The sequence below is a fragment of the Nestor notabilis genome, unplaced genomic scaffold (genome assembly GCF_000696875.1).
Source record: "Nestor notabilis isolate BGI_N333 unplaced genomic scaffold, ASM69687v1 scaffold19585, whole genome shotgun sequence".
In the NCBI taxonomy this organism is placed as follows: Eukaryota; Metazoa; Chordata; class Aves; order Psittaciformes; family Psittacidae; genus Nestor; species Nestor notabilis.
Window position 1 is genome coordinate 38,214 of NW_009928288.1, and position 21,018 is coordinate 59,231.

At 37.1% G+C, this 21,018-nt stretch overlaps 1 protein-coding gene across 1 annotated transcript in view; it reads right to left on the reverse strand.

The window, feature by feature from the left end:
* Positions 1–1,384: 1,384 nt before the first annotated feature.
* Positions 1,385–21,018, reverse strand: part of KDM7A (lysine (K)-specific demethylase 7A) — a gene marked incomplete at its 5' end in the record, with an annotated part of 33,555 nt that continues 13,921 nt past the window's right edge. Inside the window, 11 exons of the mRNA XM_010014448.1 lie at positions 1,385–1,874; positions 2,590–2,863; positions 4,013–4,098; positions 6,357–6,565; positions 6,699–6,847; positions 9,125–9,222; positions 12,791–12,948; positions 13,452–13,576; positions 14,916–15,125; positions 15,558–15,647; positions 19,247–19,338. Of these exons, the coding sequence (XP_010012750.1) occupies positions 1,780–1,874; positions 2,590–2,863; positions 4,013–4,098; positions 6,357–6,565; positions 6,699–6,847; positions 9,125–9,222; positions 12,791–12,948; positions 13,452–13,576; positions 14,916–15,125; positions 15,558–15,647; positions 19,247–19,338 (1,586 nt within the window). The remainder of the gene's footprint in view (positions 1,875–2,589; positions 2,864–4,012; positions 4,099–6,356; positions 6,566–6,698; positions 6,848–9,124; positions 9,223–12,790; positions 12,949–13,451; positions 13,577–14,915; positions 15,126–15,557; positions 15,648–19,246; positions 19,339–21,018) is intronic.

The window sequence follows — 21,018 nt, forward strand, 5'->3', positions numbered from 1 at the left end:
TTAGAAACATAGTGCAGTGACCCTGCAACAATCAAAACCACCTGACACTAAAACTATTTCCACATATTTGTAAAAGCATTCATAATCTATCTTAGATTAAAAACTGCATAAATATTCAGGAAAGTCCAACTGAATTTGTTTTTAAACTACAAGAAGAGAAAACTATTCCAGCATAGAATATGGAGGAAGGAAAAGTTAATCAATTCAATTACTTTGATAGCTATGCCCAAGTATTTTTACTCTTAGCAAGGGAAAAAAAAAAACAAAAAACAAAAAAACAAAAAACAAACAAACAAACAAAAAAAAAAAAACCCAAACCCAACCAACGCAATTGTTGTTACTAGCATATTAATCTTTACATTTTGGCTGGACCCTGCAAAATGCCCTTTTTCCAGAATCAAGTAAAAGTATTCCCCCTTCCGCCTTCATCCCCATCCCCCGAAAGTTAAATATTTAATTTTATATTACAGAAAAATACAAATTTAAAATCAAAATTATTTACAATAATTCAGAATTGGCATTTGCTATCAGCTCGGTATGAAGCCTGACACAAATGATCATTCTGATACCAGTAAGCTACTTAATGCTTATATATTCACCAGTTAAGACTTTTAATTGGCTGCCTCACCCAGCTTTGAAAGCAACACACTTCCTGCCTTCCTGACTCTTCAGTAAAATGTGTTTAAAGTACAATATTTTAATGCTTCTTCCATGCTACATTAAGTAATATGCCAAATCTTAAGACTGCAATGTGTATCTTACGAGTTATTTCAGAGTAATTATTCTGAAGAAACATTTATCTTAACTGATGCCCCCATTCCTCCAAAAAGATGTATGAGGTTTTCCTCCTTTGTACCAACTCCTAAATAACCTGTACAAATACAATTTCAGGTAGCCTTTTTACAGAAGAAAATCATCACAGACAGATCATCGGAAGGAAAAGTATGCACTCAGATTTGGAGGAAAGGGGTGCAGTTTAACACAAGTTAGCTACTGGACTGACAGAAGAAGATTCTTCTGTCATTAGGAGTCTCTTGTAGTCTGTCAAATAAATAAATCTGTATTAAAGAGGACAGGTCAAAAAAAAAGTAATCAAGCTGGCAGAGAATATGCAACTTGCAAGTCAACAGAAGCCCAGCCAATAGCTTACAAAAAGCAGGAAAAAAAATAAGATTCCATATGCCTTAATTTAAAAATAATTAATAATGCATCTCACCCCTACGTAAGACTACAACCTGAATATCAAATTTAGGAGTCCAGACTAATCACAATTAATGTGGCTCTCCACTGCACCAAACATACATTATCAAAACAATTAAAAACTTTCACATTCTTAAATCTAAATTAATAACCCCCCAAAAAAGTCTTCCAAATAAATAGTTTCTTAAATGAATTTAAAAGTTGTCAAAATCTATCAGAAATAAATTATTGATAAACCACCTTCATCATCTTCCCCTCATTAATAGATCAGAAACTACCAGCAACAAATGATATTCAAGCCCTGATGAGAGACTTTCTCACAGTCCATGTCTCTCTGAAGATTTCCCCATTCCCGTATGGTTATTGCTGAGCAGGTGTGGCACAGTGAAAATGCAGCATTGGGTTGGTTGGTTTTTTTTTGTGTATTTTTTTTTCTTTCTCATTTTTGTTCATCAGGCAGTGTTTTATATGGTACATGCAAGTCTGCTTCAAGCAGAGGAATAACAGCAGCTCCAGGCTCTGTTGACCTCAATACTGGTCTGTGTAGGAAAGACAGCAGTAGTAGAAGTAGCAGCTACATTAAACAAAGAAGCGTGCATGGCCATTCCGGTTCAGCTTCAAGATCTTCCCAAGGCGCTGTTTAGCAGTCGCCATTCCTTTCTTTGGACGTTTGCCTGAAAAAGGAAATCAAGTACTTCAATCAGGAATTTTCAAACAAATTTTTATCACCTTAGAACAAAGATGAAACCCAGCTTTCAAGCTGAAACAGACCAAATTTTCAGGAGCAAACAAAGAGGGATTCAGAAATGTAAAAAACAGGAACTGTCTTCCTTAAACTTTACCTAGAATTATCATAATGTGATTACATTATTCATGAACATTTCCAGTCTAGGGAAGGGCAGTAGGTGTAGGAAAGAACCTAAACAAATCTTCCTGAATTTTGCTTAAGTTATTCCACTGAGTAGATTATTGTAATTGACCTAGAAACTAAAAACTAAATAATAAGATCATCAGACTATTTTTTTAAGTGTCAGAGCTTTTAAACCTTCACTTCGATAAACAAATCTGATTCAGGCCAGTGTTTCAAAGTAGATTTGTGATCCTGTTCCCTATGTAATAAAAGCATAATAGATACATCTGCAGAGGTGCAACAGCAGTTATGAAAGTTTCATCTGGCCATGCAGCCAGTTAGATCTCTCTTAATTCTGCCTCCACACATCCTGTACCGAGTTGAGTGTCCACAGGATGCCCATTTTGTATCTTTCCTCAAGGTCTAACCCTGTCTTTTTTCTGTTTCCAACAGCTCTTTTTGAGGTTTACAAGCTCCTTTTCCTAGTCTTTATGTTTGTTTGTTTTTCAGTCTGGCAACAGGACAGAGATAAAAATTACCTTTTGTCGCCTGGTTGCTGATAGGGGGTGGGTTTGATGCTGGCCTCTTTGTGGGATGAAGTGGTACAGACAAGGATGTTTCACCATACAGCCTGTCAGGGCTAAGGCTGCCATCACTCAGCCGACATTCTTGAATTAGACTGGAGTCTCGTGTATACTTGCCATGCTGAAAACTCAAGCTGTTGTTGTGGACTATACTTCTGTTTTCCTGAACCTTATAATTAGCTTCTGACGCACCCTCTTTCTTGATGTATTTTTGAGCTTTATTTGTATCCTAGTATGGAAATGAGGAGGGAAAAAAAAAAAGTGGAAGTTAATACCTTCTGGCTGCAAGTTTGCTCTTTTTTCTGATTATACCACCGTATCTTTGAAAAAGATATTTTAGTTCCACCAGTGTCTAACCATTTTATGATTCCATCATTTCTTCTACATATCCTTTAGATACATCTTAAAAATAAGATATGATATAGCATGTCTCTGTGCAAGCTTTTCCATATGCACTTATGAGCAATGCGATTAATTACGCATACTCATATACTCAATTTCTCTACTTTATGGTTTTAGTTTGCAGTCATCAAAGCAAATGCAATTGCTCTATTAAACTGGCCACTATAGCAAGCCATACTATAACCACCAACAATGTAAATAGGAAAGTTGTTTTCAATATTCAGCTGATGAGAGAGCAAAAGCTAAACTGGGAATTGCAAACTGTAAGGGTACCATGTAGCCTGATATTCTTACCAAAAACCACTACAAAGAACACAGTTAAAAATTATTCTTTAAGTAGCAGTGTTACTTTGCAACTTTAATTGTTCTATTTAGTTGTTCTAATACTTCTAATATAGACAAGTTTAGAAATACGAAAAAAGTTCAGGATAAGACACACAACCTTTCATTTATATATTTCTTGCTGGATTCCACCTGGACATCAGAAAGCAAAAATATTCCTACCTGCTGGCTGTTGAAAGGTTGTATCAGTTTGGCAGTACCAATTTCCTAAACAAGTATCTTTACTATAAATACTACCAAGGGGTTCCACTTGGTCTGATGCTCTGGTTGGAAACAACAGTGAATAAACAATGCAGTGCTTCCCCAGTTAGACCGAGGGTAAATTCACACTTTTTTTTAGTCAAAGAGTTAGGGGTCTTTTTTGTTTTGTTTTGGGTTTTGTTTCGTTTTTCTCCAAAATACTGCCCTGAGCATCTTAATATGAGCCATTATGGCAGGACAGAGTTTGAAGGAAGTGGGGGAGGGGGAGGGAAATAAATAAAATTAAAAAGGCATGACAAATACAATACTCAGTTACCAGACCAAGAGTATCTGTTTTCAGATACACAGTAAAGACTGGTCCACAATTTTTCTGTACTTAAAGCTTCAGAATTTCCTTTTCCTATAAAAATGTGTTCAAAATGTATTGCTTTACCTGAGGGGTAATCCTGGAAGCTTCATTCAGGTGTCTAGCCCATGCTGAAGTCCCCAAGTCTCCTTCCTCTTCCTTCACAGACCTACCTAAAAAGAAGTTTCAGCAAGCTTAGATTTTAAAAATCAGTAAATAGGAATGCACAATTAATTATGTATTTGAATGACTTTACAATTAAAATAAGAAAGAAATGGAAATATGATGGAAAATATTTCCTAGACACAAGTTGTCAGAGCTCCTACACACTAAACTAGGTAAATAACCTTGCAGAATAAATACACCTAATTAAAGATCCTTATAGCACAGTAAGAAGGTCAGATAAATATAATCATTCTAGTTTTGAAGTACTGATGTTGAACACAGCTTGCCCACTTCGTTACGCATGTTTTTCTGCCATGCCTTTGTATCATGAGGAGTTCATGCAACAATGGACATTTAGTTCTCAGGTATTATTGACAGTGTTGTTTCTGATGTGCTTGCTATTCACAGCTTGCCCACTTCGTTACGCATGTTTTTCTGCCATGACTTTGTATCATGAGGAGTTCATGCAACAATGGACATTTAGTTCTCAGGTATTATTGACAGTGTTGTTTCTGATGTGCTTGCTATTCAGGTACAATATAGGGAAGATCTTTGCTGACAGGCCTATAGAAGAAGTGTCCATATTCAAAACACATTTACCATACAGCTAACTTGCAAAATTAAGGGTATCCCAAGACACCAATTCAATCTGAATTTAGAGAGCCTGAAAGGATTTGCAAAACCTGCCAGCTAAGAAGCATGGTTTCATCTTTACACCCATGGAGTTTGACACATGTACTGGGCCTGGCTGGAAAGGGATTTTTTTCCTAACAGTCCATATGGTGCTGTATTTTAGATTTGTGGGTAAAACACTGTTGGTAACACACCAGAGTTTTGGCTGCTGTTGAACAGTGCCTGCAAATGTTCTTTTCCCACTCTGCCTTCTGCAGTAAGTAGCCTAAGGACAGGCAAGAGATTAGGAAGGCACATAACCAGGACAGCTGACCTGAACTGGCCAATGGAATATTCCATACAATGTAATGTCATGCCTGGCAATAAAAACTCGTGTAGAGGAAAAGGCTTGGGGGAAAGGCAATCTCTCAAGGTAGTCACTGCTCAGAGACTGGCTAGGCACCAATCTGCTTGCAGGAGGTGGTAAGTGTTGCCTTTGTAACACTTGTTTCTTTTCCTCTTTCCTTCACTTACTAAACTGTCTTTATGTCCACCCATGGATCCTCTCACTTTTGCTCTTTCTGTTCTCTCCCTCACTGGGTGGTAGTGGGAGAACAAATGGCTGTGTGGGTGCTTAGCTGCTGGCCTGAGTCAACCCACCACAATTTAGAAACCTGGTATTACGTTTTTCATAAAATTACAAAGATGAAAGAACACTGTATGTGTTTGTGTGGTTTGCTTGTTAGTGTTGGTAGTTGTATTTATTTATTTGATTGGTGGGTTTTAAGAACATGCAGCTTCAATTACCAGAACACAGTCCACGACATCACATTGGGCTTTTGTTACCCATGTAAACAAAACCCCATATAATATTAATTCTTTGAATTAGCACCCTATTTTTTGGTGGGATTCTGTTTCTTTTACATCAGCAAAGCTATAATCCTCTTCCAATTCTCCAGCAAAGGATTTTCAAACATGACTACTCTTTTTCTCTCTGTTCCAAGAAGTGATTTTGATTCTTTTGAGGGGATTAGCATTAATGTTCTGCTGTTTGTCATGCCCAAAATGCATTTAACAGATCTGTTTTCCACAGACATCAAAATGCCACTGACAAAAAAATTACTTCTGAATTCTCCTCTTCAAGATTAGAATCTCCTTTAATGCACTGCACTCATACCAGAATTTCAGGAGTAAAGCCAAATATGCCTTCCAAAAAGGCATGAAAATCACCAGCAAATTCCTATGGATATGTAAGTTACACACATGCCATGAAAGCTGCAATCATGAAGGCTGTGCCAATCTTTTCAGAAGGAATTACACTTTCAATAAAGAGAGTACACTTTCAATTTAGCCATAACTTTGCCACTCTTGTACAGATGCTACAATACTTTAAGATGGCAATATGTAGAAGATTTATTCTGATGACCTCTCAAGCTAAGTTAGTCCCAGTTCTCAGAAGTAACATCTACTTTCTATTAAAAAAAAAAAAAAACCCACAACAGAAAACTCCACAAAATAAAATAAACCCAAGTAAAAAGAAAATGCCATTTATATAAAAACTCCTCTACAGCTCTAAAAATGAAACTTTAAGTGCTTATTCTGATCCATCTATCCAAGAGCAGAGAGCAGCAGTGTCATTAGTTCAAATACCTACCACATTCTATTGTTCTGTGGCTCTGAGATGGCTGCCTGTCTTTATGCCGACTCCTGGGGTAGCTTCTGTGTTCCTGAAGAGAGGTTCTTTTATCTGTGCAGTCTGTGCTTTGAGTATGACCTGGTAAACATGTAGTATAGTGCAATCCTGCCATAGAAAGCATGCCCTGAATAGCTTCTTCTTCTGTACTTGTCGAGGTAGGACATTCCCTAGAAAAATGAAGGAGTATTAAGCAGTTCACATTTCTCTGAAGTAACGATTTTTATACTGGTATAAAGCAGGATCACAGATATGTGTGAAAAGGTCTACCTTTTTATAAAAAAATGCCCACAGTTTGCTTACTTTTTATTGGGAGTTTCATTTCTGGATGGCTTCTGGGTATTCTGACAGAGGTCTCTTGTGACCTTGGATTCCTCCTTGAAATTTGATGTTACTTCCTGCTTCTCTTCATCACCTGAGCTTTCCGACTCCTCTGTGGAGGAATCCTTCTGCTGAAACAAGAGGAAAGAGCATCCAGAATGGTCACCATGCATCCTAAACAGAAACACTATCTTAATTTATGCTAAGTAAAAAGTTCAAAAGCTTCCAGGTCCAACTTTTTTATACATACAGTATTCAGAATGCAGTTAACTTGCATATAGCAATTGAGGGACTGTACATCCCAATTTTGCAACACTGCTGAGTACATGCTCCAATAATATAGAAAACACCACACACATTAAACCATGCACAAATCATTGTATTCTCTTTAAAGAAAGCACTGATTATTGTTATCTTTGATATTCAGAGTAGAGAGAAACATATTGAATTATGGTTCCAAGAAGCAGCCAGAATTAATGCTTATTACATCTAGGTGGAACACATCCTGTCCCAACGTAACTGTTTCTGGTTCCTTCTCTCAAAAAAAAAAAAAACTTGCAGCAGCAGCATCTCTCTGATAAGTGACAGAAGCTCTCAGGTAAATACAGAACACAGCAGGAACAGACACACAACAGCTGTTGCCTCTCTTACAGTGGCACAGCCTCTTTTCATGAATGAAAGGGCCTCTCAGCTCCTGCTGAGATTACAGATTGTACGGGCAGGAGCTTCTCAAAAGTGGAATAACCATATGTGACTCAATATGCTTTTACATGAAGCAAGGGCTACGATAGATATGCTCTGTCTTGGTAATTCAGACTAATCTATTTTCAACAAGTACAGAGAATGGCACAGGTTTTTTTTCTCAAGCCAAGGAATATACATGACATTCAATCAAAGTGTTGAAAGAGGAAGATCAGAACGTGAAGGAATCGTAATTCTTCAAGAGTGACACCTCTATCACCAAAAATGGAACTGGAATGAATGAAGTGCTTCATATCACCAAGGGATGTTTTCATGTAATAGCTTCATTCACAGGAGCAGCCTGTTAACCTTTGACACTCAGAAAGTGGCACAAATGGACAATTAAATTATAACTATGACTCAATGTTAATAAAGCTATTATCTTGTTTTGTTAAGACCTTTTTTGGTGCAACATAAAAACACGAAAAGGATTTAAAGGAGCTTCTGAGACAGTTAATTTTGGATATATCATTAGAAAAGACAAATTTAAACATGCAGAAAAATTATTCCGTGAGATACTATTAGAAATTAAGCAGCAGAATAGTATAGGTGGAACCAAGAGAGTAAACGGCATTAATATAAAACGTTTAACTCAATGGGGAAGTCATCCAAAACTGGCTACATTCCCCTGTGAAGATTAAATGTATCAATTTTGAGTAGCTATTGATTCTGCCTCTTAAAAAAGGAAACCTGTCAAGCCAAAGTTGCTGACAGCGCAGTTTAGGAAACCAGAAGAAGCCACATCAGGAAAGTTCCTATCACTTATTCCAACATCTAGATAAGGTAATGACAGAAGACAACAGAGATTAAAAATAAATTTTGACCACTGTGGAAAAAGTAGGAATTTTAAGACTTCTTCTAAAGTCTTATAACAGGCAGATGATTGAATGAAAGACCAAAGAATTAGCTTTCCTGAAGAACAGAACAAAGTCTGAAGTAATCATTCCAACCTGTCGGCATTTTACTGCTGTTAAAATTGAAATTATTAATTCAGAGCACAATTTTGCAAAGGGAAAAAAAAAATCATTAAAATATTTGTACAGACATATATGACATTTCTAAATACTAGAAGTCATAATAAAATACATGGTGTAAATACATATACATGTACACATATGTGTATTTATACTGCATTTAGTTGTAAGGAAATCACTACAATTTAGACCCTCAAATGGAAGATTCCAATTTATTTCAAATAGTTTAAAACACCCCAATAGAATTTACCCACTTAAGCTTACTTAGGAAAACTGAAGGCCTGTAAAATTGTTTCCATTTAACCACGGTCTAAAATGAAACTGTGTGGTAGATACTCATAATTATAATGATGAAATTTAGACTTGATACAGAAGAAATGAACAGATCAACTAGGATCTTACTTTTCTCAGACTTTAGATGTTCCAGAGCAGGGCTCATCCTCTGCCAGCCTTACTTTAATGCTACAGATGATCATAAAATTTGGCTCAAGATAGCGCACCTTGTAATTTTTCTCAACATTAGAATAAATGGAGAATAAAGCAGAACCATAAATTTGAGATATTATCCTCAACCAGAATGAAATACTTTGCTGTTGCTCTTTTAAGATAAACTTTGATCAGATGAATTTGAAGTGAGTGAGCAAAATCATATTTTATTGCTTTGTTTATTTTTGTGACTTTTTCTAGCTATACCTGTGTAGTGCAATCAGGCTCAGATTCTTCTGAATCAGAAATATCAGAGTACTCTGAGGATCCATTCCTGAGTTCTGATTTCACGCTTTCAAAGAACACTGTGGGAAGAAAAATTAAAATGTAAGACCCAACGTTTATTACATGTAATATTTAACTATTGTTTTGGGAGTAAAGAACTAGAAACATATATGTAAACAGTCTGTAAACAAAAGGACTTCCACGCACCAATTTGGTTCACAAGTCAAGTTTGCTTGAAAAATCTAGTGAGTTCCCTGCTGTTGTCCAAAAAACTCCACAAGTGACTGACTGGATGAAGCCAGAGGAAGAGAAGTCAGGTGCACTAGGAGCACATATTTTTTCTCTCCCATAGAGCACATCCTCCATGGATGGCACTTTGGACAACTCTTGGTTTTTATACAGGCTAGAGGCCTGAGAAGTGGCTCTCAGAAAAAGTTGATTAAAAGTAATCTTCAGTATTACTTTGTCTTTGACTCTCTGAACCTGGAATTTCCTTATTTAAAATAAATGCAGCACTGCAGAAACACTAAAACACGGAAGTCAGAGGATATTAAGTGATTTAAAGGTAAAGAAATAATTTTATTACTTGCAGTTTTACTTTTACATCACAATTTACCGACATATTCTGCTTGTTCTGTGCTACTACAGAGCTGCCAATCAGGGTTAAAATGCAGACCTTTTCAAAGAAGATTAAAATATTACTGTGATAATGCACAACATACTTGCATAAGTTTTAATCACAGAAAAACCTGAAATGGAAGAGAAGAGGATATACTAACTTTAGACATGCTTTTTGCTAGCAGTAAGAAAAAGCACTACTCAGAGAACGAGGTGTCAAAATAGACATCAAGAACACTGGCATATGACAAAGCAATCAATCAAATCAACCACCTAGTCCACCTGGTTTACTTTTTAAGTGCTGAAAGAGCTCAAACATGAAGTAGCTGAGCACCTTAAAGCAGCATGTACTTTTAAAAGACAGGGTACATCCAAAACAACCATGAGTAGGAAACACATTTGTAAGTGTTTGGAATCCAAGGCTCAAGATCAATGGGCTGTATGTATACCCATGTCAAGGCTGCCAGCAGAAAGCTTGATTAAGTACAAACCTGTGGAAGACTACAGCATGCAGTTTAACTACCAAAAGATTTTTGGAGAAAAGCCAAATAAAATAAAATAAAAAAAAAAATTATGAATGTGGGTCAAGAAAGTAGTGGATAAAGAAGGCAATGTAACATTTTCATGTTTTTCAACTAGTTATAGTTTCATATAAAGCTATACTGAGAACAAACCAACATTTTATCTTTACTGGTCTTCATCCCAGAGCTAAAGTTTGATGACCTGTGTTGGTTTGCTTTCAGCATAATTTTATATGAAACTACATAAATAGAATGCAATTCTTCATCACTCATTAATTATGCAAGTATGAAAGATGTACCTGTAACCCGAATATACACGGCAATTCTAGAGGGACTTTGTTCCTAATGTAGACTGTGGCAAAGCTCATGAATAGGCATCAAATATATTTCAAGGTATATTTTTAATTTCTAAAAACTGCATAAGTGGTAATTATTTGTAGAGTCACAAGTAAGCCAAAAATAAGACAGGTTCTCAGAAGGTGAATAAGAGGAACAGCTAGGACCAAAATCTAAAGAAGACTAATTAACCTTAAGATAGTATTGGAAAGAACTGTGAAGAACACAGGAAATTAGCAATAGCACTGTATATGAGGTTAAGCCAAATGAAGTAATGCTTAACATATGACAATGAAATTAATATTCTGAATTATTGTAGCTCAAAAAACCCCAAGGGTTTTCTGATGACAACTCAAGCTTTTGGCTCAGTTCAAAGTGGCAAATAAGATTCTAGGATAAGCAACAGCATGCATGATACAGAAAATAATACAGTTACAAGTGAGTTTTCCTTTGGACTACTGCCTCTTTCAAGAAAAGTTATGGCTCTGCATGCTTCCAGGAACTCGGAGGAATACTCCAGAAATGGGATGAATGAAAGCAGCTGTTACCTGTAAGATCAGGCTAAGCTACTGTGAATTAAAGAAAAAATAAATAAATCTTAAATCACCTTTTCTCCATCCACACAAAGTATCTTGCTCTATTAAGCACAGCACTTATCTTTGTCTCTCTGATAACACTGGGTCACCATTGAGAACCAGGATATTGGCATGACATGCAAAGCTATATAGAGCTTAATCTGTTTAAAGGCATCTCTCTGGACATTGCCTCTTGGCCTAAATCCCAGTAAAAACAATGGAAGGTGGCAGCTGTTATAGAAACAGGTAGTTCCTTTTGTGGAATTCTCTGCAGAAGAATATCTTACCTTTCTTTCTCCCTCTCTCTCTTTCTCTCTCATTCAGTATCAAATAAAGGCAACAAGAAAATCTACCATTTCTCTATATGATTGAATCTTTGCTTCAAGTGTAAAGCTTACTTTAAACCTACTTAGTTTAATTTTAAAAGTGGAGAAACACCACACATGCCTAAGCCTTCACTCCACAAGCCATTTGCCTTGTTGGTTCATGAGTACACAAGAGACACCTCTTTCTTGTGCAAATTTTTCACTACTGTCCTCTGTGACCTTTAGAAGCACAGTCAACAAGGATTAAAAATTGCTTTGTTAATGAAAATGATTAAATGTTTTATCCAGGCTGACAATGGATTCAAATGTTGTTACAGATTGTTGTGCAGGAAACTAAGGGAACTGTAAGCCTCTAGAGGAGTCTTATTATCCCTTAAGTGTTGAACTGCTTCTTAATACACAATCTCCAAGCCCTTGTACACTCTACTGTGAAAGGATGTGACTTTTATAATTAAACAGAGAGCTGAACAGCTATGTCAAGGACCAATATGTCACTGCCCACAGATAGTTCTATTAAAAGTAGGCACTGAAAACAGGCATTCAGGAGTGATACTTTGCTAATTCACTGTGCAATCGGTTCTGCTGAATATTTGGCAGGAAGGCTTGAGGCTACAGAAAGACCAAAAAAGATTAACTCCTAGTGAAGGATAATTAAAAGTATTGGAAAGTGGGGTTAAAATGTTTCACTGATAACCTAAATGTTTGCCCAGCCTTGCAGATTACTGCAAAGGTTGAAAGTATAAGATTATATTAATGCTAAATCATGTTTGATCACCTGTATGGAATAAGCTTATTCACTAGCAAAACATGCAAAATTATATAATCAAGTATGCATGGAGCAGAAAAGTTAGATATAAGATAGATAGCTGCGTCTTGTATTCTCTACAGTGAATGATGTGATGAACTTTTCATACTGAAGTATATTTTGGTCAAGAAAAAAAAAATCAGCATTCTTATATTATGAAACAGACCAAAAAGAACAAATGCTCATCCAGAACACCAATTAAACTTCCATTCTGAAAAATGCTGTACGTAGTATTCAAGATGGCACTGACATAAAAAGGTGAGTTTTACTTTTCAACTCTATCCCATTAGCTTCTTCAGTAGACAAGTAGTATTTGACAGATGTTTTGTTGTAACTTCTAATATCACTTCTCTGATCTATTAGTTTATCCCCTTTATACTTTGGTAAAATTTCAGTCAGACTTCACAACAGTTCGACCCTCAGGATCATCAAAATATTCAACTGGTAGGACTTAGAGACAAGCTTACTGTTCAGTGGTTTCTGGGCATCTGTATTTCCTTCTCCCTCAGATCCTGAGGGCTGGTCTTCTACCTTAACAGTCGTCTTTTTTGATCTCGTCCTGTCATCTTCATCTTCACTATCTGCTGTGTAAAGACTTCGATCTGTAAATGGGCGTCTCTCATCTCTGTCTCACAAGAAAAAAAAAATCATGTTATTCTTACAAACCTGAAGAAATTGTTTTCCTTTCATTATTTACAACATGCTTTTGAAATACATGCTCATTTCCTTATTTTGAATTGTACATACTCCCATTTTACTCCCTGTACAATTGGCATTTCCATAAAGATGCGAAGCTTTACAACAGAATACTGTTAATGAGAATCACTTTAATAGATGCATACAAACCAACAGTTTCTACTTTGAAACACTCCCTCCAGTACAAACCCAGCAGAGCAACTGAATGAAATGCTGTAACAAAGGAACATGCAAAGAATCTCCTCCTCCTCACACCGTGTCTCCACTAGGGGACAGCAGACACAACAGACAGCACATTCCCTCTGTATTCCTAGCACAAATCTTACTGGTAGAAGAGAACTTAGTGCTCCACAAACAGAAATGTTATTAACAATTAGCATGCTCCAGACCATAATAATTAGGAAGAAGTGATCCACAGTCAACCCTTCGTACCTAATTATTCTTCCATTTGACAGCAGAAGGCGAAGATCATTGTCTTTTGTTCGCCATTCAGGTACTGTAGATGATGGCTGAAGAGGCTTGTTAAATCTCCCATTCAGTTTTGAGCTTGTGGTATCCTAAAGAAGTAAAGACAACGTTGCTTATTATTTTTCCTGCACTCTACAAAAGCTCCAACTGCCATAAGCAGAACTTTGTTAGTTCAGAACTGTTACATTTGACATACACTCTGAAGCAACCAACAATACACTTAAATGCCAAACCAGAAACATGCAAAATATTTATTTTAAAGTCTATACTGATATTGAACAATATATTTCTACATTAATGACACTGACTAATGTTCCTAAACATTTGTTTTTAGCAGTGAACTGCACAGGTTAACTATTTATGATCAATTTTAGGTTCAGCTTCCTGTCTTTGGGGGCTAAATGAATGTCTCATGTTCATGCCTTATGAAGATCAACATAAGGACCCAAACCAGTATTTCTCCACTATAACAGCCCATCCTGTCGCAACTAAATTTGTCAGTATTTCTTATTCTCAGGAAGCTCCTAATTTTCTCACTCTTTCTCCCATTTCTGTTGCTGTTTTTCAAATTAAGGTCATCAAACCTGAAAAAAAGAAATTTTCCAAGAGACTACATTTCACTCATTCACTCCACGATACCTTTGTAATATGACTACAAAGTCCACAGCCCCACAATGGAGACCAAAGGCAGCCTCAGGCTTATTGGTAGGGAAGCACAGCCATACAGGAAGTAGGAACATAACTGAAAAACAAGGCTAATCAAATTACAGTAACTGAACTGTAAGCAGCAGCTATCTAAAAACACATAGAGAAGCAGGCTGGCTCAGAGCCTCAAGGATTTGCAAGCTCATTTTCTTCACATAACTGATTCAAAGTAGCACTTGATAGCTACAGCAGTCCTAATTCCCAGAGAAGCTGTGGCTGTCCCATCCCCGGCAGTGTTCAAGGCCAGGTTGGACGGGGTTTGGAGCAACCTGGTCTAGCGGAAGGTGTCCCTGCCCATGGCAGGGGGTTGAAACCAGATGATTTTTAAGAGCCCTTCCAGCCTAAACTATTCTATGATTTAAAAACTATACTTGAAGTAGATATTAGATTCAGGGCACCTTCTGAACAAAAATGTTGAAGGAACCTCAAAACAAAAACAAAACAAAAAAAAAAGCCACCCCCCCCCAAAAAAAAACCAAAAAACAAACAAAACAAAACAAAAAAAGAAAAAAAAAGACAAAAAAAAAACCTACCAACACGAACCAAGAAAACCACACATATCCAGGAAAAGAGAAATCCCTATCAGTAAAACCCAAAAGAAACTGAAAACAGATCTATCCATCTCTGATTTGTATTCTTATGCATGTTAAAAGCTTTTCCCTTTCAACAGAGATTAGAAATGTACTCCAGTTTTGTCCTTCTTGCACATACATTAATACTTGCCTCCTCCCACGGTGACATCTCCAGCCTTTTCAGCACCTCCCTAGTGTGGAGCTCCAGGATGTCCAGATTAGAAGGAGTTTTGGTAGCATGGTCTCGCAGTTTCCTCGCCCTTCGTCTGGAGTGGTGAGGGTAAGTTGTTTCATGCAAAGACCGTGAAGCTGGACACACACCAAGAATTCCCTGAGTTTTAACTAGTTTGCTGTTTTCCTCCTTTAATTAAAAACACATATTTCAGAAAAGTCTTGTAAGTGATGCTTCTTAATTCATCTAATTAAATGTAAATTATATAAATAAAATTGTTTGACCTTTTAAAGAAGTACTAGATATTTCCTAAGGATTTGATGTGGAAAGCTTCATATAATCTCCCACAATAGTAGTGCTTAACACCAAAAGTTACCACCAAAACGCCAGGTTTTCTGAAGGCAGCATAGGGTAGACATGTACTGTATCTAACAGACCACGTTTCTCTTTAGTTCTCTGAACTATTCTTTCCACATGCAAATGTGAGAATATTTCAAGAATCAATATTCATTAAGGAATAAGAGAGCAAAACACCGGTATAGGAGAGAAATGTACTATGGAATTCCCTGATTCAAATGATTTTCTTGCTGCAGGCTTATGTAGGGTTGCTTCTGTTCTTACCTCTACAGAACGAATCACTTTTGAGAGCTCTTTTATGAGATGCCCAGGCCTAATGTTGTCTGGAATTTCAAAGGCATGTTCTGTTACAAGCTGCATGCAAAGGGGGAAGAAAAGATACTTAATTCGTTTTTCAGATAAAAGCAGAAGTAAAATAAATAAACAAATCTACAGAGGAAAAAAGGAAAAAGCCAGATTAATTTCTGTAATAATGACTACAAACTGCCAGGCCAGACACACACACACATACTGAAGCTTCCAGTCCAAGATTTAGAAAGCAGCAAACATTTAATATTTTGCAAGTACAGTTTAGGTGTGCCTCCAAACACTTTCAGTTAGACTTAAACAGACAAAACAGCACTCACACAGAGTAACTGGCATGAATTCTGCTACCCCTTTAATCAACTATTTTAAATAGAAAAACATCACACGAACACTTTCAGCTACTCATGTTTCAAAAACAAGATTCAGCAGCAGAGTTATTGCTTGAAATAATTTGATACTGTATGTGCATTTCATTGAACCTGGCTTCCTCTCAGTCATTAAACAGAATGCTCTCTCCCCCATCCCCAAAAAAGCCAGCATGGATATGTAACCATGGTATAATGATTCATTTCGTTGCCATTAATATTACAGGAAAGATTAAATCAGCTGCTATTATTTACCACTGTTCATTCTTTGAATGTATCACCTCTACGCATTCACACTTGGGAACACACCACCTCTGTGACTAAACTGTGTAGTTTTTCCAGCAAGCTACTGGTTATTTTAGGACCATTCAGTACTTTCTACTTGAGAACTTCACTCTCCCAAAAGCCTTCCTGTCCATGAAGGCTTCAAGAGGAAGTGACTGATGCAATCCTCCAAAACACCAACTTCAAAGTTTCCCTGGTTTAAAAATACTGAAGCCTTCCTAATGCAAACTGAGTTTTCATCAGAAGCACAGTATTTTGCCAGTATGATTTATAGTAACTCACTGAGCAAACAAAGTTTTACCGGCAAGCCCACTTGTTTGCTACTAAAAAAGGTGTCTATTTCCACCAAACCTTTCTCAAGTTGTGGCAGAGTCATCATTAATAAATAAATAAATCCATCCAAGCAACTTAAATATGTGAACAAATTCAAACTGATATATAACCTAACAGTCTAAGAGAAAGGATGGATGGCCAGGAAATACAGACTCCATGTCTGAAAAATTATCATTGTTATTAAATAACTTGGTTCGAAGTTGTCTCTGCATATTGATTCTTGGAAAAGAAACAAGCAGGCTTTGGGACTGAAGAATTCTCTTGTACTAGGGAGAACAGTAGCAACAAATGGCCTAAGTATGTCAGATATAAATTGCAAGTGAAGAAAACAATGGAAAAAATTCTACAATTAGTTCAAGAGTTTTAAGAAATTGTTTTGTGAATGTTTGAACTATACAAAGGTAAAAGAAACTTGTCTTAAATCAAGAGATAAAGATTTTTAAAAGTCCTGGTAGGCAAATGAAGCCACCCATATTTGGAGACTAGCATTACAATGAAGTATATCAATACTTCAACACACACAAAAATAAAGATAAAATAAAAATAATAAAACCCACATCCCTCCCTCCTTACAAGAAAAAAAAAATCTTTCACAACAGCTATTAATATCTTTCAAAAACACAGAAGAGTTGCCAAAAATAATCTTACTCGTACATGAATCAAACATCTGAAAAATTGCATCTGAGGCCTGTTGCTTACATAAGCTGGAGGGAAGCCAGAGCTAAAATCCAAGAGCTCAGATGGGTGGATAGGTCATCATCCTTACTGTGTACACCAACTAAGATGCAGACCAATGACCTCCACCAGAGTAGTCAGAGGATACACATACTGGTAAAAGCCTTGTACAAACTGAATTCAAATGAATGCATGAAAACTAGAAGAATTTTAGCAGCACTCAACCTCTATTCTCAGCATCTTGTAATTTTTTGGCAGTTTTTAAATGAAGATACCACTGCCCTGCTGAAAATGACTTTGAAACTCTCCATCAAAAAGACTGTAACAATTCACCAAAATAATTCACATCTTGAAAAGACGTACCCCATGACACAAATGTGAAACCCCATGAGTGGCTTCTCATTTGAGGAGTATTCACTTGTCATTTCTTTATCAGAATCTGAAATCCGGAGCATGAGCAGATCATACAGAAATGTACAAAGCTCCTGTCTGCAGCTGCATACAACTACAATCCTACCAGGCACATGGCCTGCTGCAAAGAAAACACTAGCTCACTTATGAAGCACCAGCTAGAAAACATGAATGCAATGTACAAACCATGATAGCTGGTGGACAGCAGACAACACTGAGATGCAGTGCAGCTTCCTCACTTTTTTCCCCCCCACAGATAAGTAGGAAACACATCAAATTCTAGATGTATTACTCAAACTACTCAATGAGCTACTAGACAGTACACAAAAGCTACAATATTATGCTAACAGCACTCTAGAAGAGAGGAATTGCAATCCAATTACTAATGAAAATAAGGACTTATAAAGGCTATGTTTGACCCGAGTTATGAGCAGCCTGACTACTCAGCCTGCTTATTATCCATGCCATGGATGCAGAGACAGCTTGGATTCACACACAGTTTAACAGCTTAGGCACAACATCCTCTAAATAATGCTACACTGCTTACTAGCTAGCTTTGGTCCAGAATGGCATAGAGAGAGACACTGGAGAACCAACTCAGAGGTGTTACAGAGGGCCAGCAAAGGTTCACCTGGAATCATGAATGCTACACAGGCTGAATCCCTAGTGGATTCCACAGAGTAGCCACCTCTGCGCTTGCACCTCATGTTCAATTCCACGAAGTTCATTATGTTGAATGCAGCATTGTGCAAATATCACACCTGTTGTATATCTTCTCTTACAAGGAGAACTTGTGGGCAGAAAGACCAAAAACAGATCTTCAAGAGCAAGTTCAGTTCAGCACAGACAGCAACAAACTAGAATTCATAAGCTCAGTCAGAACCAAACTGCCTGTCAATGAACAGCACTTCCCAGAAGCACTGGTTCTAAGAGGGCTTATTAGCTCAGGCACATGAAAAACACATGGGGTTAGGCCAGATCTAGTGCTGTGCCAAAACAAATAAGCTTTTCTGGAGAGCAGAGCACCAGCAAAGCCACCATAGACAACACACTAATGATTTTATTAGAGCCAGCCAATGTTCACCAGCAACAGTATTCAACTGAAATTAATAGCCTCATCTGAATCTGAACTGACTCTTCAGCGATAGAGGTGCACCTGAAGTGTGCTCTCCAAAGCATTGACATGAATGGAAAATGCTAAATATCAGGGCATTCATTGCCTCAGGCTAGGATGAATCATCTATATAAACAGATTTGTTAGAGAAAAAGCCACACTGTATCAGCTTATCATCTGGCATTCTTATCCCATCCTGAGGTGAAGCAAGATTCTACTTCTATCAGCTACAACACAAAAGCTTATTAATTGGCCTAAAAAAAGACTTTGTTAGCATTACAGAATATAAAGTTATCACGATGATTCTTCCCCAGATCAGCAGTACATGCTCTCCATAGAGTCCTTCATTACTCACTAACAGATAAAAACAATCCACAACTTTAAAAGGGCACAAACGTTCGCTTACTTGTAAATCAAAAGAGACCTCACTAAATTAGCAAACAAAAAAAATCACTTCTACTTACTTCTTTTTTCATCCATAATTTTAAAGCAGTAAGTAAAGCCTTCACTCCTTGCACTAAATAGCTTGGAGGCTGGAAACCATCTTCCCTCAGTTCTAAAAAGGATACAGATACCAATTTAGAAACACACTAACAGTGAAAACAATAGAATGATACCTACCCTTCAGCCAATGAAGTTGACGTTATACAACAGCACAAAAAAAGGAAAAATTATGCAAGCAAACAAAGCATCATATCCTGTATTTGTGTGCATATGGTAACAACAGCAACAAAAGACACCCAATCCTAAAGTGATTCTACATAAAATCTTCTCTTTTTTGTCTTATTTTTTCATGAATTAGGGATAGTTTACAACATACTAAAGGTCAAATAGAACAAACCAGATCTGAAATACAGAACAAGAGAGAACATATTTGAAGACATAAATCACTTCTATTTCATTCAGAAATATTTTAGTCAAAGGGGACCAGAAGGATGTAGGATGTATCTCCAAATTAGAATTCCTATTGCTTATTCCCATACGTAGAGCAAATGGTTCACACTAACACACTTCCACTCCCCATTTTTTGTCACCCTTCCAATTATCACAGTTCTCCCTCACACAGTTTACATCATTTTTCCTTCCAAAATCAAAGAGGGAGGGCTGTGGTGAGCTGGAAACCACCCTGCTACAGAAACTGCTCTTCTTAAGAAAGCTGGTGCTCCCAAGTGGTTACAATTCCTTTTCAATTTGCTCTTTTCCTTCAGGGGGGAAAAAGAAGGGAAAAGACCAATTCTCCATAAACAGTCAAAAGGAGATTGCAACCTCTTTCCATGTTCCTGACAAATATTTCCACTTGTCAACAGCAAGTAGACCAACACTAGAACTACTGGGCTCATTTTATTCCCTTAAAAGAATACACTATTAAAACGCTATTCTGATGGATACTGTATTGGTCTGCTGGCAGAAAAAAAGAAGTTCTGTTACTAAATGGCTGTTCTTCCCTCAGATGAGCCTCCTACTTGAGGAAGAGCATCAGGCAATTTGAGTTGCAGAAGTCTTCCTGCCCACTAGCTTACTCAGTTGATAAAGGTTTGAGAATACAATGCAGCACCACAGGCTGGATTTTTTAGCTGCAATAGAAAAGACTGCATAAAAGTAAAGAAAATTAATGAGCATCGGATGAAGAAGTTACCTATTCTGAAGCTCCAAGAACCATGAAGAAAAATAGTTTAGGTAAATGCCACCACACTTAAAATATCATAAAACACTTCTTGCCAATGAAACACAAAATCACAATGTTTATGACCCTGTTATTTTATAGAAGGAATCAGATACATTGTGCTGATTTTGTATACTGACCTGAATTTCACATCATGTACTGCTAACAACCACGCACTCAACATTTTACAAGTCGGTCATCACCACTACCTTTCACAACCAAACGGGTATCATCCCCTTTTTTATAAAGCTGGGGAATCTGACCAGTAAACACCTAATTCATATGCATCTTGATGCCAAACCCAACATAATCTTCACTCTAGCCATGGAAACCTCTGTTTTGATTCTTTATGGCAGTTTTATAGATTACAGCATTGTTCTGCAACAGAATACGTTCTAAGCCATAGATTGAAAATAACAGAATAAGCTTCATCCCCAAGACACAAGCTACAAAAGGCTCCCAGTCTACATATTCAAGGAGTCATGGGATAGAAAGAGGAGGTGGAGCAAGTAGGGACAGACACAGGACATGACTCATAGTTAGCTAGATGATACAGAAACATCTATCCCACAG